General features: G+C 46.9%; 1 protein-coding gene across 2 annotated transcripts in view; it reads left to right on the forward strand.

Moving 5' to 3' along the window:
• Nucleotides 1–8,291: 8,291 nt before the first annotated feature.
• Nucleotides 8,292–24,621, forward strand: part of DVL1 (dishevelled segment polarity protein 1) — a 57,941-nt gene continuing 41,611 nt past the window's right edge. For both annotated transcript variants that reach the window (XM_085242361.1, XM_085242362.1), the window contains exon 1: nucleotides 8,292–8,851. In XM_085242361.1, the coding sequence (XP_085098487.1) occupies nucleotides 8,682–8,851 (170 nt within the window). In that variant the 5' untranslated portion in view covers nucleotides 8,292–8,681. The remainder of the gene's footprint in view (nucleotides 8,852–24,621) is intronic.

Raw genomic sequence — 24,621 nt, forward strand, 5'->3', positions numbered from 1 at the left:
ATGATTACAGCGCAGTTAGACTAACTGTTGAAAAGAATAATTTCCATGAGCCAACCATGAGGAGCAAAACTAACAACACATTCCACCAAATAGCCTGTCAGGCACTTTCATGGATCATGGTCTCCAAAAGCAGCAGCCAGGGAGGGATATGAGTTTACTCTTGTAGGTTTTGGCATTGTTCTGGGGAGCATAAGTGTGAGGCTGTGGGCTGAAGGGGAGCTCCACATCTAATTCTACTATATCAGGTGGGGGTGTCCAAAAATTTGGAAGTCAGTAATTAAGTGTTATAATACAAGCAAGGTAAAGTGTCATGATAGCCAGAAAATATTGACAGCTCCATGCAGTCTCTCTGACTGGTTGAGATATGCTGTGGCACCATTCCCAAACCATGACATACCTGTGGTCCTTTTGTGCATGGATAAAAATAAGGTTTCCTGCAGTTGGGAGTGTGATGGCAACAGCTTGTGTTCTCATGGAAGCATGTAGCTGGCCAGGGATTGCTAGCTTACTCTTTGAGTGTTTGAAGAGGAGGGCAGAGGAAGGGATTGATCATGGGCTAGGTGATTGGAGCTGGAGTAAGGTCTCCAGGATGTTGTGAGTGGTGGAAGCGTGAAGAGGAGCTTGTGTGGAACTACTGTGAGTGTCAAGAGTGCTTTCAGCCTTGAAGCAGTGCTCTGCTTGCAGCTGCTGCCTCAGTGTGGATTTCTTCCTGTTGCGGAGAATCCTGAGATCTTTGCTGGTGATAAAGTAGCTGTGGTCCAAGGAAGCATCTCCATTTACCACCTAAACAATTGAGAATATCATCTGCTGCCTACTACAGTGTGTGTCCTGGCAGTTACAGCCACTCTCACCACTTATCACATGTCAGTGCTATGTAATAGGGGTACAGGTTTGGCCAAAATGGAAAGTGATGTGATGGTTGGGTGAAAGTACCTACTGTAGGCACACGCACTGTAAAGATCCAGGGCTTTTTTGAGAGCTATTCAGTACTGTGGGCCTCCCAGACATGGGAATCAAGTCTTGTGCAGACCCTGTCTTTCCACTGCTACCAACCTGGATGTCTGATTTACTGATGCACATGCTACAGCTGAGCAAATCCTGATCTTATGATTTGCTTAGTTCTCTTGCTGTTCTCCAGGCAATTTCTGTGATTTCTGCCTTTCTCTTCACTTCAAGATACGCTTGTACAAAAGAGTTCAGAGTAGGCAGACTGAAGACTGGTGGTAAGGAGGGGGTGGGGTTGGGCCCAGGTCCTTATTTGCTTTCCCTTCTCCCAGGGTATTCAGCCATTCCTAGGTTGCCTTTGGCAAGATCTGACTGGAACCCAGGCTGCATTCCTGCAGGTGTGTAAGGCTGCTCTGGTTATTCCATCAGGGTGGCACAGACTCAAATAATTGCCATTAATTTCTTTCTCCCTCCCTTTCATGTCTGTGAGTCAAAGGCTGGAGATCTTTACTTGCCAGTTCAAATTGCTTAGCACAGCTCATACAGACATCAGCTCAAAGTGGTGTTACTCATAAACTCCATTTAAATATTTTATTTGACTTCTAGGCTGCAAAATATCTTAAGGGGAAATAAATGTATTTGTTCTCTGAAACAAGTGCTAGGAAGAACTTGATGAGTTCCTTATCCTTGCTTTGATCCCAAGTTTGAATTTGGATAATGGTCAGACAAAGCAGTATAACCTTGACTGATCAAAATGGGAGACCAGGTTGAGATCATGGCCCTTTTTCATCAGGAGAGACATACGTTGTGTGATTGGGCTGAGGATCAGAACAGTGGTTTTTAAAAGCAGCCTGCCACATCCAGTGTGTAATTTACTAAGTTAAAATTCTGACTGAAAGAGAACCAGGCAAGATTGCTGGCTATCGATTTGTGTGTTTTCAAACTGTTGAAAGAAACCAGAAAACTGAGCACTAAGCTGAAGAGGTTTTTATTTTTGTTTCTTAATCCAGAGAGTTGTCAAGGGCTGTGTGTCCTCCAATACTGGTGAGATGCCATTCAAATCTTCTGCTTGTTTTGTGGTGGGAACTTGGTAGGTGAGGTTGGACTTGATGACCCCGAAGGTCTTCTCCAACCTAAATGATTGTGATCTTGCACATGGACATTAGGAGAGGATCTACAATCTGGATTTGTAGGTAACCACTAACTCAGGGACAGGACTGTGTTCTGTTCCCACCCTGCCAGAGGCTTGATGTGATTTCTAGGCAGGTTGGCTTTCTCTTTCTCCCATCTCTCATCTCAGCCTTTCTCTCTGAGAAATGATAAATGATTTTGTCTGAGTTACTTGAGATTTATGGTTTTCTTATGACTTTATCTATCTTGATAGGAAAACTGCAATGCAGGTGGGTTTTTTTCCACTGATGTTCCTGCTTGTCTTGGCTTTGTTACTGTCTGTCTTCTGTAAACTCATTTATTAGCAACTAACTACGTTTGTTAATCACTCTAAGAATGCTGTAACCTATAATATATGCTTTCCCTCATTTTATCATTACATGATAATTTGCAGGAGAGAGTACGTGTGTGCAAATTGTAGGCTTAGATTAGTGAAGATGACATAATCATGATCTTAATTGGACATAAATAGAGAGGAAGGAAAACAAGTACAGATGAAAGAGTGAAGGACCTGCATGGAGTCAGGGACTTGTAAAAAGGAGAAGAAAGTGAAAGAGCCCATTTCAGAGAGACTGGGGAAAAAAATTTCTTTCTATAAGATGAGGTCTTAATTGAAGAGTAAAAGAGCTTCATCTGAATGGAAGCTCCTGCAGCTGTATAGGCAAACACAGTGCGTGTTGCAGGTGGGAAAGGTTGGTTGTGACTTCTCCCAGTCTGATCCTCTGGACTGAGAGCATCAGTAGCTGGAGCATGCTTTTTCAGTTTAATTATCTTTGAAATACATGCAGCTAGTGCGTTTTAAGGCTGTTTCATAATGCAAACCAAAGGGTGCTATGTGGGAACACCGGGATTTGTTCTCAGACACAGTTCTGATACGAAGTGCTGCAGCAAATGAACCCTTTGAGTTCATTTGGCTGGTACAAATGAAGTTCCAATGCAGTTTTGTAGTTCTCCAACTTGGTGACGTAGAAGCAGGGGAGAATTGAAGTGAGGAAACTGTCACACAATGTAATTTTTGCTTGCCAGAAGATGCAGAAGGCCACTGGCATAGCAGGCTGGAAATAGGCCCTTTCTTTTCTGCCCCATGCATGCAATGCTTCCTTTCAAGACTGAGGGGAAGACCTGGGCCGTGCATCTTGTTTTGTTCTTCATTGTCGCAGAATTAATCTTCATGATTATTGTTACTTAACTTTTACCATTTGTCCTTGCTGTATAACTCTCCTGGCATTTAAGAAATAAAGGAGAACGTAATAGAGTTTCAAGTAAAGGTTGATTTTATTTCTTGCTTTCTGGAGATCCTGTCTTTGCTAATGCTGGTGATAGCTTATTTTTCCCAATAGCATCTTTAATTGCAGAGCATCCTGAAGTGCTTGACAAAGTGCAGTTCTGATGCAGTGAGTTATTCCAGTGATTTCAGTATGGGACATTCGGCGATTTTGACTTGGGACATCATCATTTGTCTCAGATGTGGGGCTCACAGGCAAATTCTAGCTCTCCAGAATTGTGTGATGAACATTTCTGTGGCTGCACATGGAGTTGGAATCATTTATCACAGAGATGAAGGCTGGCAGCTCCTTCAGAGTACATAATTTTGCAGGACCAGAAGAGAAGATAACATATCCTGCTGGAATAGTTCATGGCACAGTTTTATAGTTCTCTCCCAGCCCGAATTCCTTCCTTGCAGAACTAACACCTTGCAAAGTTCCTGCTGTGCATTCTGTTCTTGGAGGGCTGCCACCCACTGAGTAGTATCCCAGCTGGTGACAGAGTTCTTTCAGGGACACTGATGGAGGCAGCTTGCATTGCAGTTTGGGTGAATAAAGCAGGGTGCAGGTGCATCTTGCTAAGAGCAAATGACAACTAGTCTTCAGCAGGTGAAGCCAGGGGGCCACATAAAATAAAGGTTTCATCCCAACTACTCTTCCTGGAACTGTTTTAGGACTTCACTGGTCGTGGTTATAACCTGTAAGTTGGATTATTCGTTGTTAGGTGAAGACAAATGAGAACTCTTGAGAAAAAAAGATACTTTGGGCAGAGTGAGATCATCCTGGAGCTGGTACCAGTCCCACTCTGTGTCTCTGTAGGCAGAGGGTCTGACGTTCCAGGAAAGCAGCTGGGCACAAGCAAAAGCTAATTTAGCAACCACAGGGCCTGCTCTGCAGACCACTGAAATTAAATATTTTCGTTGTCTTCAAGCTGTCCGAAATTAAGTCCAGATTGTCCCCATTTCCTTTCTGCTTTCCAGTCTGGGGAGAGCCATTCCAGTGGAGAGGGACTTGTTTGTCGTTAGGAACAAATTTTTTAGGGGAAGAAGAAATACTGGGGAGCTGAGAGAAGCAGGATAGTGGTCTGACTAAACATTCCTAAGCAAAATGCTCCATTGTTCCCTAGAGGTCAAGTTTCTAAACATATGTGGCCCTCTGCACATCAGCTGCTCTGAAGAAGTTACTGCAGGGAGATTTTCCAAGCGTGGCTCTTTTCTTTAAGGAAAGAAAAAGAAAGTGCTGCAGCTGCTAAGAAGAGGTAGGAGAACCAGAAAATGGTCAAGGAAAGATTGACTGCTTTGTGTTTGAATCCAGAGGTGATGAATGCCTGAGGAGCTCACTGAACTGCAGGTCTCTTGCCTCCCTCTAGCGGTCCATGTCCTTATTTTCTCGTGAACTGCATCAGGACCGAGTTGTGCGATGAGCTGACTGCCCCAGTTCAGCTGCACGGAGGGAGAATAAAAGGAAAAAAAGCATGCAGCTCTCCTAGGTCAGATCCATGAGCAAAATGGCTTGCAGTACATGCTGCTACAGCATCTTGATTTTATGTGCATCAAACCTGCTTGGTTGAAGTTGCATCCTCCCACTTCTCTTCCTCTTTAAGGATCCTTTCCTTAAAGTTTAGTTCTCATTCTGCATCGGTGCTAATCTTGCTGATGTGAATACAGTGAGATGAAGGGTAGCTGCATGTCTCCAGGTCACTGTGATTCCAGTCTGGAAGGAACCTTCCCCGGCTCATAGGTGTCATCACTTCAGTTCCAGACAATCCACCCTCCTTGGACCACCAGCCCCTACAAGGGCATGGGGAGCATGCAGTGATGCTCACTGCACTGATTGTGCTGTGCCTCTGAAACAAACAAAACCAAAAGTCAGAAGAACAGTGGGAAAACTGCCAGTGATGACTCTTGAGAAGAAATAATCCTCCAAGTGAAAGATGATTTTGTTCAGGTGGTTAAAAAATATGAAATCTCAGTGTGGGTTCAACTCACAGCTTTGGTGAGCGTCAGAGAGCTCCGAGCTTTTCTTTTTCTCATATCTCTTTAAACAAATATGTGTTTGCTAAGAACCCAGAGCATGATGAGCTTTTGGAATTCACTGAGACAAGCAGCCACCATCGCTCTAATTCAAAGGACCCCTTTTAAAAAGGCTTGGCTCTTCTCTGTGTGGTAATGAAGTGCACTGCTGTATAAATGAAGCAAAGGGTGAGCAGCTTTCATGCCTCGGGACACTATCTGCTCCCTGCAGGGGTCAGTGAGACTATTTGCTCTGTCACGGAGAGCACGGCACTAATAGCAAGAGATTTTATGCCTTCTATTTATTTTCCACTGAAGTGTTAAGCACTGAACTCTGCAAGAAGCAAGATATTAGCCCTGATGGACCAGTGGTTTGCTCAGGTGGCACATTCTGCATTCCCATGTACACTCTTTAATTGGATTAGCTTGTGGTTTGACTGTGACATGAAAGTGGGTTATCTCTTCTGTGCTTTATGAGGATGTGGAAGGCTTTTTGTGAGTCATAGATTCAGCCTCATCATGTCTGTTCCAAGGTAGTATTCTGACAATTATACGACTCATTATATTTTCAGTTGTCAAAAGAAAAAGCAAAGCCAGTAGAGCAGGAGCAGAGATTTTTTTTTCAGGTTTAATCTTTGTGCAAACACCACCTGCTCCTCTGAGGAATTTGGGAGGTCATTAAGTATGAACTGAAGAGACCAAAGGGCTGGATGGTTATACTTTGCCTGGATTTTGCACTGAAAATACCCCATAAAGCTCAGTATATCAGAGCACACAGCTTGCACCAGAGCTGTCGTGTAGTCATCCCAGAGAGCATTTCCCATTCTTGCCTGGAGCTTCCTACTGCAGTCAGTATTTCTTAAGGGATTTTTGTATTGGCAGTCAACAGTGTCTCCAACCTGTTTCTTCCTTCTCCCCTCCTTTATGATCCTCGTTCTTTATTCTTACAGCTTCATTTACAAATGCTTTATGTTAATTGGTTTTGCTCTCTCCAGCTCATTTCCCTATCCCCCATTAGTCCAGGTAACAGAGAGTTGACAGCACACGTAGCAGCAGTGATGTACTGATAATTTGAATCCAAGCACCACCTTCATTTTCCATTATTGTAATGTAATTCGACTTAAATGACATCATAAATAGGGGTACGGGAAATAGGGATGTGTCTTTGCTGATCTCCAAGCCTTTAAGAGCATTGAGATGTTCTGCTGGTAGAAGAACCATCCCAGTGCCACAGGTAATTCAGTCACTGAGCTATGATTTATTCCTTCAGAGAAAGCAGATGAATATTCTGAGGGGAGAATGTCCTCTTCCTTTGAAAGTGGGAAAGAAAAGAGGTTGAAATTAGCTTGGGATTTTCCTGGAAAGGCTTTTTTTTTTGATGAGCAGATTCCTTGAAACCTGAATTGCTGTTCTGAAATCTTCACTTCACTGCCTGTCAGCAGGGGGGATTTCTAGAAAGAATGGTGGACCCATCCCAAATGTATCAGCTGCACATCTGTCTCACCTGGCAGCAGTGAGAAGTGCTGTGAAATGTAGGAGATGAAGGGTCGGTCAGTGCTAAGCATTGCGGTGCAATCTGTCCCAGCAAGCTTCTTCCAGAGCAGCTATTAACAGCAAATTGTTCAGAGCCACAAATATCCATGCTTTCTTATTAGCATAAGCTCTGGAGAAGCCAACTGCAATGTAGAAAATCTCATGATTGGCAGAGAGCCCACAGAACCTTCCTCAGCTCTCATGGAATACGAAGGGGAGAGGGAGTCCAAATTCTTGAAGTACCCAAAGGAGAGGAGCCTGTTTGCCACTGTGATGCAGTGGGAACCATCAGTCATAGATGTCTCATAGGCATCTTGCCCATCTCTTGTTGGAAGGAAGCCTCTGGTTGGAAGTTACATCTGGTGAAGAGTATTGATTTAGGTGATAAATCTTTATATGGTAGCACAATAGATGTGTGGTAGCATATCCTAGAATCGTAGAATGACCTGGGTTGAAAAGGACCACAATGATTATTTAGTTCCAACCCCCTGCTGTGTGCAGGTCGCCAACCAGCAGCCCAGGCTGCCCAGAGCCACATCCAGCCTGGCCTTGAATGCCTGCAGGGATGGGGCATCCACAGCCTCCTTGGGCAACCTGTTCCAGTGCATCACCACCCTCTGTGTGAAATATGCAGCTTTTCCTGCTGCCATGGCTACTATGGGGCTGACCCCATTGGTACAGCGGCTTACCTGGAATGAAACGGTGCAATGGATTTACCCGGAAAGCGTTCAGTAATTCTTAGAGGCAGAAAGGTTCGACCTGGAGAAAAGAAGGCTGCGGGGTGACCTCATTGCAGCCTTTCAGTACCTAGAGGGAGCCTACAGACAGGAGGGGAGTCAACTCTTTGAAAGGATTGATAACTGCAGGACAAGGGGAAATGATTTTAAGTTGAGGGAGGGAAGATTTAGATTGGATGTCAGGGGGAAGTTCTTTACTATGAGTGTGGTGAGGTGCTGGAACAGCTGCCCAGAGAGGCTGTGGATGCCCTGTCCATCCCTGGAGGTGTTCAAGGCCAGGTTGGATGGGGCCCTGGGCAGCCTGGGCTGGTGTTAAATGTGGAGCTTGGTGGCCCTGCGTGTGGCAGGGGGTTGGAGCTTCGTGATCCTTGAGGTCCCTTCCAACCCTGGCCATTCTGTGATGCTGTGAAAGGGAGGGCGGAGAAGGGACTGGCAGCATCAGGAAGCGCTCTTAGAGACACACCTGTGCTCCTTGCCCCTAAGTACCCAAAGATCACAAGCAAAAATGCTTTTATTTCCCCCTTTTGGAACCATCGCTTCGCTCGCAGCCCCTCCCCGGGCCGCCCCGCTGCAGTGCTGCCGTGCCGGCGGGGGGCGGCGGGCGAGAGCCGGGCTGTGTGCGGGCCGAGAGGCAGCAGCAGGAGGAGGAGGAGGAGAGGAGAAGGGGAGAAGAGGAGGAGGGGGAGGAGGGCGGCTCGCCCGCTGCCCCCCCGCTGCCCGCCGGCCCCGGGGCTGGGTGCCGCGGCGGCCCCGCTGCCCAGCGCGGCGGGGGGCGGCGGGAGGATGCGCGCGGGGCGGGAGGCGGCGGCGGAGGCGGCGAAGGGCTGCCGTTCCCGGGTCGGGCAGCTAGAGAGCAGTGCAGGGAGCGGAATCCCGGCCCAGGAGCGTGGCGGCGGCGGCGGCGGCCGGGCGCTACGAGCTGCCTTCCTGTGCGGGGCGGCCGCGGGCTGGAGGCGCTGAGCGGAGCCCCGGGCCGCCTCCCCGCAGCGCGCTGTTCTCCCGCCGCGCTGCCCTCTCCCATGGCGGAGACTAAAATCATTTATCACATCGACGAAGAGGAAACCCCTTATCTGGTGAAGCTGCCCGTCCCTCCGGAAAAAGTCACTTTAGCTGATTTTAAAAATGTCCTCAGCAACCGGCCCGTGCACAGCTACAAATTCTTCTTTAAATCCATGGACCAGGATTTCGGGTAAGCCGGCCGCCCAGGTGGCGACGCCGTTTTGGGGGGGGGTTGGGGGGGTCCCGGTTGCTCCGTTCCGCCTTTCCCTCTGACAGCCCGGATGGGAGAGCACCTGCTGGGCTGGATGGAGGCGGGCGGGCGATTCCCGCGATGCGGGGCCGCGGTTGGGAGCTCCGCGGAGCGCCCCGAGCCGCGCATTGCGGCACCCGCTGGGCTGGAGGCCCCGCCGGCGGCTGGCGGGGGGGGGGGGGGGGGAGCGGCGGCCGCTAACATGGCGGCCCCGGCTCTGACAGCTCCCCGCCCGGCCGTTCGGAGGCCTCGGCTCGAGCGAGGCTCCGTGCTGAGGTCGGGGCCTGCAAAACGCGTCTCCGTCTGGGGCTGTGCTCGATGCCGGTGTCGGCTCGTGCTGCTTCTCCTCGCGGCTCTCCCAGCCCACCGGCTGCTGTCAGAGCCCCGGTGCCGTTCAGGCGGTGTTTGTGGCGGAGTTCCGCCGTCCTCCCCGCCCGCGTACCGGCCTTCTCTACGGTCTCGATAAAAGAAAAGCGATAAAAAGCCGTTCTGGCAGCTCGTAACTTTCAAAACGTATTAATCCCTTTGTAGCAAATCGCTTCTCTTTGTACTCGCGTCTGTCGCTGGCACGGCGATTTTTATTTCACGTATTTCAACGCCTCGCCAGCAGAAAAGAGCAGGTCTGTGGGATACCAACGCCGACCCCAAATAACAGAGGGCTTGGGTGGTGAAACACATCACCCTGTTACGTCCCCTATCCCCGAGACCCAAAGATATCCCTTTTCTGCTCTATCCACCACGGAATGTGGACATTGTTTGTTGACACGTATTTCTGATGTGGCAATTTGTTAGCGTTGGCACGCCGCTGTAGGAATTGCTCGAATTGCTCGTGCGTTGACTTGTTGTTGATCCGGATTGTGAAAACACGCTTTGGGAAACAGCTATACGAAGCATTTGTTTTCAAAATACGGCTTTTGAAAATGCCTATTCATAAATTTCTCTCCTCTGCTCCCCTCTCCCCCCCCCAATGATGGGGACGTTTAGGAATCCTGGCTCGACGTTTTTGTGGTGCAGCCTCAATGAAGGATGATGGATTTGTTCAGACAGTGTTTGTATTTGTTGCCACTGCTTGCAGATGTTTGGTGCGAGGGAGAGTGAAAGCAGTGCTGATGCTGTTGGGTGTGCTGGTGGCATCTCCGGCACGTGTGGGCAGTAAATCCTGCAGTGGATTTGTTTCAAAACTTAAAGGGAGACGGGCTGTGCTCCTTGTCTTGCCCTAGAAATGGTGGATGAAGGGCTGTGAATGGGTGGCTAGGCTTAGCACCGTAAATTCTGCTTCTCTCGTTTAAACTGTGGTCTCAAATGTAACCAACCAAGACAGGGGCTTGTTTGTGAGAGATTATACAACATTAAGGTTGGAAATGACCACTAAGATCGTCAAATCCAACACTACTTCCACTGTGCCCCACTGAACTGTGTCCCTCAGTGCCACATCCAGGGACACCTCCAGGCATGGTGACTCCAGCATTTCACTGGGGGTGGAGGATGACTGTGGACTGCAATGTAGTCAAGTGGTGTGAAACTGAATGTGAATCAGTTCAGCAGCGAATAGAGATCTGTGACTTTGGGGCTAAAAAGGCTCGGAGGACCCCCATAGGATGCTGGCAGCTGAATGCATACCAAGGGGTACGCCCCTGACTTTGCTTGGGAGATTTGTGCTGGACCTCATGGTTCACCACAGGCTTCCAAAGAACCCGTGTGTCACCCTATCTTATTAATTCCTGGATTTCCTCTAAGCTGCAGCAATAAGCTGTGCATGAGCATTGCCATTGACTTTGTGGTGGTAAAGGCACACGCCAGGGCCGGGTCACTTGTAGGATAGGGATGGTGTGTGAACATGACTTGCATTCCCACTGACATCTCTAACTGCCTTTTGACTTCCAGTAGAATTTTTACAGCTGAGTTATGATCCAAGATAGAATTGGAATTGTAATAAAAAAGCTAAAGCACAATTTCAGTGCGCTGACAACAGCACAACCACATCACAGCTCTTTCTCCTTCCGTGGCTGTCGGATGTATTCAGGGTTTAGGATATCCTAAGAGCAGGCAGCACTTTTTCCTTTCTCCCTTTTTCTTCTTCCTGCTGTTTGTCACCTTTTCAGTACCATAGAGCACCATCTTATGATGGGCTCATCTCTAATTCCCATGAAGACTGGCTGCTCTGCCCTCAGGATGAAGGTATGACCGAGGCTGCCATGATCCAATCTTCAGGAGTATTCCAACCAACTTCAGTGTACACCACAGTCCAGGTGAAGGCTCTCACAGGTGCTGCTGCTGAGGCAGGAACCCATCGTCTGAAACAGCTGGAGGTAACCCATACCTCTGAAAGCTGTCAGTCACGTTTTGGTCTCTGTTTCACTTGTCAGCCAAACTGTTGTTGCTGGGATAATCGCAATTACCTGTGAAAATTAGAGAATTAGGAGAAATCCACTATCAGTCTCTGCAGTCTCAGCAAGTGTTAATGGTAAATTTGGGCTTTTCTCCTAATCTTATCTACAAGCTGACTTTCTTATTGTTGCAAATAGGTAATTACAGGTGCAGTCACCACTAACCGTAAGAGCGTTGTACATCTAATTTCTGCCTTACATGCTTGCAGATGCCCTCCAGAGAAGTGTGTTCTGTAAATGGCACTTCAGCTGCAGTAACATTTTGGTTTTCAGAGCTCTCATCTGTCCCTCGTGTCACTGCATGCTGGCTGTGCAGAACTGTGATTTGGCACAAGGAGCACTGCTTGGCAGGGTGCTCTGTAAATCCCAGTATGGAGCAAAAAGTCATTCCTGTGTTAGGAAAGCAAATGTTTTCTTGGAGAAGTGGAGCCTACTTGAGAAACCAGTGATTGGGAACCAACGCAGCAACCCTGCACATGTTGTTGTAATTAAGGCCCAGCCTTTCCTGGATCCTGAAATAACGCAGTAAATAATTGTGTTCAGAAACAGTGGATGTGTTGAATTGTTTCCAGCGGTGGAAGATAGAGTTGCTGACCATTGGGACGGAGCTGGATGTGGACGTGGAGCCATGTCAGGCTGTGCTGTGACAGCAAAGCAGCGGTGAGTACCTGTGCTGGGCTGCTTCCAGCTGCCCTCCTTGGAAGGTGAGCTGAGGAAAGCTGCAGGAGTGGCAGATTTCCTCCTGACTTCAGTTAGTCTGTGCCTTGCAGCCTTACTGTTACTTGGTAAAGCTGTAGAAAATAGATCTAATGTGTAACTTTTGTTTTGGCTTTCCTGGCAGCGTTTCCTTGATAGAAAAACATCTTCCCATGCTGTTTCACTTTCTGTTCTGATTCCTGTGCTACCTCTTGAGGGGATGGACCTGTCTGTGTTCTGCAAGCCCAGGCTTCCCTGTGGACTCTGTCCATAATGTCATATTTGAGATGCAGAGCGGTTAGCTGTGTTCTCACTTGGACTTGACCCTTGGAAGTGCTTTGCAGTTTCTATTTCTGTTCTCATGAGTGGGAAGCTAAGCTGGAACGTCACGGGATTGGATTCATTAATGTGGTGGTATCTACCAAGAGGGAAATGTAGAGAAGGGGCTATTTGTGATGTGTGTTTTATGGGCAGGGAGCGCTGCTGTCGGCTGCCTTTGGTGCTCTCTTTCTTCCAGGCAAGGAGATCGGAGGTCACTTCCTACCACTGAAATTGTTGATTCTGAGGTTACAGCTGCATGTCCTTGTAATGATGTATAATGCAATTTTGTTGATTCTTTGACGATTGAAAAATGACAGATAACGGGTGCATCTTAAAAGAAGGCTATGGTTTGTGGCGCCGGGGCTGTCGTGACTGCAGCTCTGACAGCTGCATAAACTGTGTAGGATCCAAGTGATTCATGGTGAATCCGTGTGACAGATCCCATAATAGAAATGCTGATCTGCCTGCTCGTAAATATTTGGTATTTTCAGAGCTTTTCTTAATCGAGCTGTTCTACACCATCATTAACTTCCAAAAATACAAAATTAGAAACGTGTTTTATTCGAGCATTCCCACCTTGGAGACCTTCATTCTGTGGTTTTATCTGTAGTCAGTATAGGATGCTGTGCTGCCATGCGACCGTGGCATGAGATGCACGGGAAGGAGAGCTGCTTTGCACAAATGGGTGCAACGTGCTGCTGAATTTGCTCTGTGCTGCATCATTCTGGTCTCCTCCTCTCTGTTTGGGGAATGTGTCACCAGGGCAGGGGCTTCTGGTGCAGAGCGAGCCACTCCTGTGCTCTGCAATCTCCATCCATCAAATTCCAGAGGAAGTCTGTCCTGCCATCCTTCTGGGTGAGGTTCAAGTCCTCATTCTTTCCATTGTGTGAACTAATATACTTTTCATTGTGCTTCTTTTGGGAGCACTTTGAGGAGTGGCTTTTTAGGCATTCCTTTGGCATCAGCAAAAGAACTTCCTTTCTAACTGTACTTTTAGGTGCAGCTGTTTCTTGTGCAGAAATTGCTTTTCTTGGTACTCTGTCTCGAAAACTAGTGATTGAAAGCAGGGGGAATCCAGCCTGGATGGGATCAAAATCTCTGTTTTTACCTTGTCCTTAAGGGAGTTCTGACCAAGAGACAGGAATCACGATTGAGAAGTGTCTGATTGTAGGGATCTCGAATAGTTTAATCACTGGGAAAGCTTCTCGAGACAAGATATTGAAGGAGATACACTGGATGTATCACCTAGAAAACAGATTTGATCTGCATGTCAAATGCACAGAAGTCTGCACTCATGGAATATAACCAGGAAAGCCATTGTAAAAATCCTGCCAGCAAAGAAATGTTGGGCAAAGGTGTGGAAGCCATATCTGAGCCACACTCCTGAAGGCTTTGGGGCTGAGCTGTGAGCTTGGACAGCTGTTTTCCCCATTGGTTCAGGGCAGAAGTGCCTTGCAGGTAGGGATTTGCCTTTTAGGTGCACTCTCTTTAATGAGAAATTTTTGCTGGTGTTTTTAAAGGGATCCTCCAAAGACTAAAGAGCAGCGTGAAGAGGTGCATACCTCTATTGGGATAGTGAGCATGCTGGTGACAGGCTGTATTATAGGTTGGTTGCAGGCAGGAGATTATCTTGTTTGAAACAATAAAACGAAGGCAAGCCGTGCATATTTGCATTAGAAGACACAGGGCTGGAGGACTGATGTGCTAAAACTAACAGGTTGGGAAAGTGATCTTTGCAGCTCAGTGACAGAAGCAGTGCTGAGTCGAAGGCCACGGCCAGGTGACCAACCTGAGTGATGGGCGGGTGGATGAGCAGGTAGGAGGTGCTGTGCCATGAACATTCAGCCTTGAGATACAAGTAAGGATATCTTGACAGTGCAGCCTTGCGTAGTGTCCCTCTGTGTGCTTGATTTCCCACGTGCACCTCTGCTTTCTGAGTCTCTTTTACCCTCATTGTTATCGAGGGAAGAGGAGAGGTTAGTAAGGAGGTAACTGTGTGGAAGTAGAGCTAACAAGGCCAGGTTTTATGATGATTTGTGCCCTTTCAGGGTTCACCTTCTGCATTTTCTCCCCCTTTCCTTATCTCAGCCTGCTTTGTTTGTAGATGCTCAGAGTCAGACTGGAGAAAAGCCAGCAGTTTACTGGGACGTGGAGCTAAGGACTGGGGCTTCCACTGGTAATGCAGTCACATAATTAACCGTATATGACTTTGCACATGCCTGTGGCATATTTACTGAGAATATCTTTTGGATGGCAAGTGTGTTTGAACAGATGGAGCAGCAAATGGCATCCTTTGTGAGATGATTTTTTTTTTTTCCCCCCCTGTCCCCTTTTTGGCCACGGTTGCTGATCTGTAGGCTAGGAGGGAGGAGGAAGGAGGTCTGTAGGAGGAGGGAGCGGTTGCATAATAGTGCAAGTTGTCTTCAGGTCACGCTGGGGCAGCTGCTCTGTGTGATGGAGACAGGGCAGAGCAAGGGGTGAATGCACAGCATGTTGCAGTGCCTGCCTGAGCCCTGGGACCTCCGTGTTGTGGGGTAGCAGGTGCTGATCCCTGGTGAGCTCACCACGAGTCTGAGCTTCTCACTGGGTTTCAGCCAGCCTCCACGTGAGCTCTTCTGTCCCGTGAGCAATGCTGGTCTGAATGTAAAGCTTGCAATGGTAGGAGCATGCCTTTTAGTACAGGATTTCCTCAAAAAAAAAAAAAAAAAAAAACCAAAAAAAAAACAACCCAACCAACCAACAACAGGTGAAGAAGGTTGAGTTCAGAATTGCAGGGGATTTTATTTGGTCTTTGAGACAGCAAAAAGAACCAGCACAGGGATGTGTGGTCAGCGAAGGTTTCACCAGTACCTGCAGAAGGTTGGAATGCTGTTACTGGTGGAAGAAAATGGGTCGTTGCATAGCTAAAGCACTGAGCTGAGACCTGGGAAATAACAAAATAATTGCATTCAGCCCCAGCTTTAGGGTTGGACTCGGCCGAGCACTCGGACACACTGAGCAGTGCTGAATTGAGGCCTCTGTTAGCTGCTGGCCTAATGAGGATAGTCTTTGCTTCTTTTGGGGTTTTCCCATTTTCTCTGCTGAAATTCATAAACCTTTTTGTTTGTACAGAGACTGTGCTTCGTACTGCTTGTATTTATCCAGCACCTGGCACGGTGCTGCTTTGCTGTTTGCTGGCATCAGAAAGCACTGTTGTAGTACAAATAAGAAAGATACATACAAGAACACCATGCTAACAGACCCCACAGGCCATAGCTTTTAACCACACTAGGTTAGCTTACGTGTATTTCATCGAGCTGATGCTGATAGCTGTCTACAGTACAAGCCATTGCTTATTTTAAAGTCCCAGCTGTAATGTGATCTAAATACTTAAAGCAACCACTCTTTCTGCTGGAACCTGAGGACTGCTCTGCTCTGAGGGTGGAGTACGTTACATTTATTAAAGCTAATGCTATGAAAACATGCAAAAGGGTTACATCAGGTTTGGTCTGCTTCCTGTGGCTAGTGATCAGCAGCAGGACAAGTTAGAAAAACAAGTTTACCACTGTTCATTTAATGAACGCCTCCCCAAAGTGAGAGCTCAGGTCTTCTTTCCAGAGCTCAGCCTTCAGCTTGTGCACAGAGACTGTACAGCTGTTGGAAGCATCAACCAGCTCTATGGGATGCGAGTTTGACACCTTATCTACGAGCTTGCTAATGAAAGTATGTCTGTGAAGCGGGTTGAATTAAATGAGATTTATTAAGTAGTATTTTTTAATGATTATCACTGCTGTAGTCTGCTGCAGGAGCGTGAGCGGGCAGCCAGCACCAGAAGCAGACCCACATTCAGGAGGAATCAGCCATAAAAAGCAATGGAACAGGTTCAAATTTTGAATTAAGGAATTCATTTACGTGCAGTATTTCAGCCTGCAAAGATTTCCCTGGTAGATGAGGTGGGGCAGAGCTCCTGTAACTCGCCATACGTTGTAGTCTTTAGAGCTGCATGGTCCATTTTTAACATCTTTGGGGGAAATGTGTAGGATGAATGTTTGAAATTACAGCAGGGAGTTGTGTTCACAGCCTGCTCACCTGCCTTGTGAATGGGGAAACTGCAGAAGGAGGCACCTCCTTTTGTGTTTGCAAAAGGGCAAGCTTGTTTTGGTTTGAACATCAGCAGCACAGAGGTGGGTCTTTTCTCTCTGTGTTTATGGGAAGCTGGAAAGGAGCAGCATTATCCTGGAAATTCAGAGTGGTGTAAGAGGTCCTGACATCCAGTCCTGCATGAAGCCAGGTTTAAGGCCAACTATCTTAAAGCCATGAAACCCTGATCCCATTTCTTAGCAGGTGTTTATTTAGCCTTATACATGTACTGCTGCAGCTTATCATCTAGCTTTTGATTGCTTAAAATGCTAAGATTTCAGGGTTTTGTTTGGGAAGAAAAGAAGAGTGAGGAAGCTGTTTGGTGAGCACCTGCTGAGCTCAGCCCTGCCCCAGGGATCCCACGCTCAGTGTTCCTTCAGCATCTCCACCTTTGAGCTGCAAGGACCCAAAGAGAACTTGAGGAGGCTCAACGAGGTGGCAGTGTCCTTTTGGTGACCGATGGCTGCAGATAGGTGCAATCTGTGCTTTGTTCCAGGACATCCAGCAGGGCCCTTCTCCTGGCAGGACTCAGCCAGCTGTGCACAGAGCACTCTGTGCTGTTACCAGTCCTTTGTTGGAGTGTTTGGGGGTAGTTTGACTGTACCGAGTGATGGAGAAGAGGTGGATGCCCTCTGCTGATAGAGAACATGGCACAGATTGAAACAGATTGATATTGCTTGGTCCTGTCATTGTGTTGTGGTGTTTGTTTTAAAGCTTGCTTGTGCCTCTCAATTTACTCCTTTGTTTGCATTCTTTTCACATAGGGACTCCTCTGTTATTTACTAAAGCTGATGTCTATAAACTGCTGCACTGTGCCAAGCAGCAGTCTTTTCTGGTACAGTTTATCAGGTAATTACTTGCCATATCAAGGACTGTTATCTTTTCTTTGGTTATGTTATAGGTAGAGGAAGCAGCCTCGTGTTTTGCTAAACGTCTGCTTTCTGTGCTTTGATTGTGATATTACGGAATACCACGGGGGTGAGTAATTAAGCTGGTGTTGATCTGTAAATGAATCCTCTGCTCTGGCAGCCTGGAGTAAATGTCAGAGTGCTGCAGCCTCCCATTGCCAGCGTTTTGAAATCTCTACGTGTAGCTAATGAGAAAAACACACTTAGATCTAGTTTAAGCACAGATATTTGCATAGAACTGTGCAGAGTTGTAGTGTGTGTATGCAACCCCAGATCCAAAGAACCAGCTGTTTTCAGACAAGGTAAACGGAGTAGGTGTGTGGAGAAAATGGAAAGGGGGAGCAGAATATTCTCAAAAATTTCTAATATCACTTTTAGTGTTTGTTTAATCAGCGTTTGCTTTCATTCACTTGGCTGGGGTTCTGGCTCTGGGCAGATGATTCAACTTGTCTGTTTTTCCTGTCGCAGCAAAACGTGTTGTTTTTTCACAGTCATTCAGGGTAGGTCTAATTCTCCTTCCAGTGATGTTAGAAGAACCATTTCCAATCACCAGTAATGTTCAGAAACGCAGTCTCGTTTGCTTATTTGGGTGTTCCAAGACGGGTTATTTTGCCTCATTTTTCTTTTGTTTGAAGATTGAGCGGTGAACGCTGGCAGTGCTGCCTTTAAATTGGCCTGCATTGTTAGCTGGGCTCACAAAGCTGGTGTGACAATTGGAAACTGAACGGTAATTGAATCGAATACCCATTGATGAGCATGTTGTTGATAATAAAATATTTGGAAGTTACAAGATTGTCCTTTGCCGATAGAATGATGCTCCGTGTCCATCTGTGGTCTCCAAGCAGATCTGTGTGTTGCCCAGGGTGCAGAGAGCAGCTCCCCATGCAGTGTGGGGTGGGCTTTCCCTGAGTGCAGCAGACCTGGTGAGAAAGCAGGACTGGAAAAGCACTAAGCAGAGAGCATCTGTTGGTAGTAACATGATTTCTCTGAGTTCATGGCAGCTCCAGCTGCTTCCTGACCCCCTTTTACTTGCAGATCATACAAGAACAAACATTCCTCTCCTTACACACCCTCCAAAAATTGGCAGATGGGTGAACCTCTCCCAGAGCAAAATATGAAGAGGTCAGGTTTGTTGTCCAGAGTGAATCCAAGAGCTGCATCCAGCTATCTCCTGAGGAGACCCTTTTAGGTATTAATGTTTTCTTGCTTACCCAAACATGAGAATAACCTTCAGGTAGAATTTAACCATTGGCACTGAAATTGTCATCAGTTTCTGGACGGAAACTGGCTTTTCTAGTGGAAGTACAGTGCTGTGTGAAAGCACATAAGCCATTTGTTAGCTATCCACGCTGCTTCTATCTGTAACCACCTTTATTTTGCAGGATAATTTGTTCCAATTGCTTTGTCCTCTGTGTGCATGTCTTCGGACGTAATGTGGTGAAAATATCCTCCTTTCTCAACTGCAGAATGCCAAATGGGTATCAGGAATATCACTGTTGAGGTAGAGAGCAGGGAGAGATGGTATGGGCATACAGCTCTGGATTTTCCTGTGGCCTTCAACTCCCTTCAGTGTCGAAGCTGAGAGAAGATTTTAAGTGTACATCATATAGAAAACCTTTGATGTGTAGCTGTGCTTTTTCCACCTAGTTACTGCTTGCCTTTTAGCAAAGGGCATTGGATTGGGCTGCCACTAGAACGGCATTTTCTAAATTAATTAAGCACCAACTGGTGGTTTAATGAGTATGTTGGGGAAGGATGTGATTGGTGATTTTGCTGATGCTGCTTTGGGGTCCCAGCTCTCAGTGCAGGCTGCTGGAGCCCAGTCCTCCCATTTTCTGCTCTGGAGTTTAATTGACTGAGACAAGTTGCTGAGCAAACACAGAGGAATTTATAGTGCTTCAGGAAGGAATGACCTAAATATTTGCCCCATGGTTGTGTTGTGGGTTATCTCCATGTTGAGTGTAAGCCACTGACATGAGGGTTACTTTAGGAAATAATGATGGGTTTTGGTTCACTCTCTAGCCTTGCTTAGATAATATGTTATAGAAATCTTTTGCAAAGATATTCCAGCATGTAGATACCTAAAGTATTGCAGAGTGATAAGAGGTGCTTTCCATAGGTGGTTTTGACTGTACTTCTATTTCTTTTGAACTAAAATATCTTTGCTTTTCTCACTGTCTCAAGAACTTTCAGTTTGCAATGTCTGCCATTTCAGTACTCGTGAGCATGAGCCCCAGCAGCTGCTCGGCTGGGATGTCTGTGCACATCGATGGATTTCGTGGGGGGAAGAGATTCATTCATTCCAGACGTGTGCCAGGGATGAAAACCCATCGATCTGAAAGAACTCAGTTTGTGATGCGATTGCAAACTGTGCTGAGTCACTTGTGGGGCTCCCACCTGAGCTTTCTGTGAGGAGGGGCTGCTGAGGATTCTGCACATAGGCTGCTGTGTCTGGGGACAGCGTGGCTGTCGGGGTCATTCACTGCAATGTGCCTCGTGGTCACCCAGAAAAACAACATTTGTCTGCAGCTCATTTGATGCTGAAGGGCGGTTAGCGAGTGCACAGCGTAGTTGGTCTCATCCAGCCTCTTTCATGGGGGTTGGGTGGGGGGAGAGGTGACATTTCTTTCTCTTTCCTCTCACAGTTTGCTTTTTCTCTTCACAGTTGCTGGTTCTGTGGTCCTCGCTGCGTGTGCTTTGTTGCTGATGGTGTATTGTTTGAACCTGAGGGAATGTTACTCGTAACAAAAGCACAGGTTGCTGTTAGATACCTCGCTGAGATTACAGCATTCCCCCATGATAGCAAAATAGACAATCATCTTCCATCCTAACAAGCGTCCTGTGGCAGCCCTTGCCCACAAAACAATGAAGCATTACTATGTGATCATAACTAGATGCTTGAAATACTCCATTAATTATCAGAATGTCTGCAGAGGGGCACTGATCATCACTGATGGGTTGCCTTGTGGCTTGCTGCAAAACAGAAGTGATAGCTTTGGTTTGCTTTTAAAGCACTAAAGGCCCTCTCACTGCTGGTTCCCCTCCTGCCAACTGCAGGAGGAGATCATAAAGGGATGGAGATGTTATTTCTTTCTTGCAACGAAACCTTGTGGCTGTATTTAAAAGCATAAAGCGATGGGAAAAAATATTTTGACTCTGTGTCAGCTGAATATTACCTGTTAATTTCAATAATAGCGATACAGATGATTAGAAAGAGAGACAAAGCAGACAGGTCTCTGCTCTTCTGCTGCTGTAAATTAATGTCCCAGCCCTCTGGGTGTGGGTTGTGTGATCCATGGATGCTGGTGTCTTTGGGCCTTGCACTCCAGTGCAGATGCCAGGGCTGTGTGTCAGGGAGCTGCCATCTGCTCTATAAGCAGAGCAAGCCAACTGCACCACAGCATATGGAAATTTGTATTCCAGAAGCCCTCGTTCACCAGCAAAATGCAGATGTTCATCACATTTCCCTTTGCGGTTGGTGGTGCAGTGGGAAATGTCTCGGTTGTGAGTGCTGTGTGCCGCTTCAGTGGGCTTCCATGGAAGTTCCTGCAAGTGCAGATGGTGATGAGCATTGCTGCAGACCACGGTGTGCTGTTAGCAACAGCAGTGGGCAGCGGAGTGGGAAATCTCTGGGTGTGCCAGGCTGGGGCTGCAGGATCTCCATTTGCCGAGCCCAGGACATCTTTAAGTGTTTGCTTCCATAAGCATTTCTAACCGGAGGAGTTGATTCCATTTCTTTGTACTCTCTGCAGGATCAAAGAGAAAAAGGTAAAACTTGGAAGGCTCTTGTATCAGAACAGATGTACTGCAGGTATCCTGGTCTAGGAAGGAATCCATCTTTGGCTAACCTGTGTGCATACCGGGAAACAGGTCGTGCTTTTATTTTTCCTGTTATCACCATTAACCAGTAGTCAACCTGTTAGGACAGCTGGGAATCTCCCTTCAAAAACCGCCTTGAGTCTTTGCAGCGGAGCTGTGGAGTTTTTCCAGGGCAGCAGTGTACCAACCTATTCTTATGCAGCTCTTTCCATGGCTCAAGATAGCTCTTTTGGAAATACCAGGCTGACCTTAACCTGTGTTCCTTCCTGCATGCTCTGCCTGCACCCTAAGCGGTCAGGTTAAGAGCCCGTTGTCTCTCCAGGGTCTCTCACCAGCCTGGGGGCTGCAGCTGAAAGTCTCACAAGCTCTGTGGAGTGAACTTTCTTCTAGTCTTTCTATGGACAAGCCTCCTCATCTCCTTTCTTTCTCCTTCCCTTTCCAATGTGAAGAGAATGACTGCACGGACAAAGGCACTGGTTTGGGATTTGAGGTCTGACTTCTGCTTTTCTCTCTTCCATCTCCTTTGAATTTGACCTTGAGTAAATGATCCAGCCCCTGATATTGCAACCAGTTAAACTCATGCCTCATTTAATTTAGGCACGTGTTGTACCTTTGGAGGAGACTGTAAACACATTACAATTACATGCCCAGGAATCTTGTAAATACAAGGCTTTATCTTTTGGGTTTCAGTTCCCATTTGTAAGATCTTTTAAATAAGCTGAGTCTTGCTGCCAACTGACCCAAGCACTGAGTTTGCATGCACGGAAGCATACCAGTACAACTCATGGTATCTTATCAGATTTCTTTCCTTTTGTTTAGCTGGATGGCAGAGGCTCTCCCTCCCATCCCCACCCATTGCTGTTCTGTTACAGTTGTTTCAACAGAAGCTCTTTGCAATGACCAGCTCTGTGATCCTTCCACCTCCATCTGGGTAATACCCTCTGTTGAATTTGCTGTTGTGGTGGAATTCTTAAAATTGCAGGGGGAAAAAAAAAAAATCATTTGCCGATGCAAAGACTTTTGGGACTGCTGTCAAAGTGTTCATTTCTCGTGACCTATTTTGGTTATAGACCCAAACTGACAAAAACTGAAAAAAAGATACAGTAAATGGAACAAAACTAAATGAGCCTGGAGACTGCTGAGTACAGGGCTGAGGAGGCAGAAAGGATGTGTGACAACATTTGTCCTTATTAGGAAAGGGAGATGCAAAGAAGCGTCTGACACTAATTACATTTTGCTCTTAGCAGGAGAAGGAGCTGCACAGCAGCAGCAGGTGATGGCAGGATGCAGGTGCTGCAGAAAGCAGAGAAAACATGAATATGGAAGAGGCTGTGGGCCAGCTGTGTTGCTTTAACTGGAGATGAAGAGCTGCTCATCTGAGGGACAGGCAGGATTCCTGATGTCATGGGGAAAGCTGGGGGTATGTGGTCATCACAGATTATCAAACAGGTGCTATGCTTATAGACATGCTTGACAAGTTCCTTCACTCAGCCTATGCAAAAACTCTCATTGGCTTCAGTGGGACTAGAAAATAAACCTGCAGTGGTACAGAGTGTGCCTTCCAAAGAGCTTTGGATGCTTGGAATAAAGGTAAAGTAAATAATGGACCTATTGCTTGTGTTGGACTGCCTGACAGTGGGTGTGGGATTTGTTTTGCAGTGTCTCATGCAGTGCGTCCTCATCAGCTTTGAATCAATGGTTTCCAAAGCAGGGTGAATTTATTTGTTTTTCTTGGTGCTATTTCAGGTCTTGAGCTTGTAAGAATGATCTGTAGGGCAGCTTGGAGTCCTGCTCCCTGTGTGATATTAGGTAGATGCATCTGAAGGAGAGCAATCAAATAGTTAATGCTGGAAAGCCTGCCTCTTCTGTCTTTCAAATTGTCCCAGCAGGGGTTGCGTTTCATGGTTGACATTAGCCATGCTGTTCCAGCTCCTGCTTCTTTCACATCCTGCTTTTCATCCCCCCTCCCTCCTTACGGTTTTTTTTTTTAATACATCTCTTATTCAGTGTGGTTAATAAGCAAATTTGTCATCTGCTTATTTTTGTCTTTGCTAACACGCTTCCCCCCCCGTCCCACTCAGTCCAAATTAACAGTAAGCCAGCGAATTGAAGATAATGCTACTGTGAATTATCCTTTGCTGCAGGGCAGCTTTGCATTTTTAGTGCCAGGCTGACTGCAGTTTGTGCTACTGAAACCAGGCAGTGCTGACAGAGCTGGGCCTTTCCCCTGGCAGGAGGAAAGGAGGGGCAGAGTGGCCACTCCTCAGTGGGTTGTTGTTGGGAGCATCCCCAGCTGCTCGTGGCCTTGGCCTACAAGTCCCCCAGGTGTACACAAGTGCTCCTTTCTTAGGGAGAAAGAACAAAGGGGTGAATATTACTCTCATCCTACTGGTGTTGCCCTCACCTCCTGGTGCAGTGTGAGCTCCATTAGGAGAATCACTGCTGCTGTGTTCAGCTGCCATTCCTGAACGCAGCGGTTCGTCCGGCTGTGTGCTCTTTGTTTGGGCTGTGCATGTGAAACCTTGGCTCCTCAAGGCTCTGCATCTCAACCTAAAAGCTGGGAAGGACCTGTTCCCTGGGCTAGGCATTTAATTGGCTCCTATTTGCTGCTAGCTTTTTCAGACTGCTGTAATTACCGTGGTGACACTGATGTGATAGGTGTGAGCGTGTAATGAAGCTGGAGTAAACACGCCAGGTTTTTCAGCTGGTGGAGAAAGGGGTTGCATTGTGCTGTTGTTTGCTTTGATAACCATTGAGCAGTAGGAAAGCTTTTCAGCTGGGTGAGGGCAGTTTAGGGAATTGAGACCAAAGTGCAGCTCAGTGTGTTTGGGAGCAGGGATCGTTGTTGTACTGGCACTGGGGAACAGCCCAGAGATCTCTTGGGAGTGGTGAGGCTAAATCTTGGTGCACTAAATGGGGAGACATTGACACAGGGTGGTAAAATGACAAAGGGGAGAAATCCACAAAGGCGTAGCTCCTCTCCTTTTAAAGATGAGGTCTTGCTTTTTATCCTCCAATAAAAGAGAGGAGGAATTAATGGGAAATGAGCGAGTAGAAATTGTAATCACTGATGGAGGGACTGTGGCCTGGAATATACTGGATGCAAGAAGCAATTCGTGGCATAATTATTTAGCCAAGCCTGGCAAAGTGACTGTAGGCTGCTTCCAGTGATTGTCTCTGGACACAATTAGCTTTGACAACCTTGGGTCTGTCACTCACATTCCAATAAAATGTGTTGCTTCAAATTAAGCAAAACCAGAACGTCTGTCTTTTTTAGCTGTTAGAAACTTGTGGCTCCTATTGTTCCTTTCTCCCTTTACCTGATGGCTGTTAGGAGTGATGGCAGAAGGGATTTGTCTAAGTTCCAAGCTGCTGCCAATGCTCCCCACTCTATGTCCACTGGTAACTGGGGCGCAGTGAGCTCCCAGCAGCAGATTGAGCATCATAATTAGAAGCTGTA

The sequence above is a fragment of the Meleagris gallopavo genome, chromosome 23 (assembly GCF_905368555.1).
Source record: "Meleagris gallopavo chromosome 23, MGAL_WU_HG_1.1, whole genome shotgun sequence".
Classification (NCBI taxonomy): Eukaryota; Metazoa; Chordata; class Aves; order Galliformes; family Phasianidae; genus Meleagris; species Meleagris gallopavo.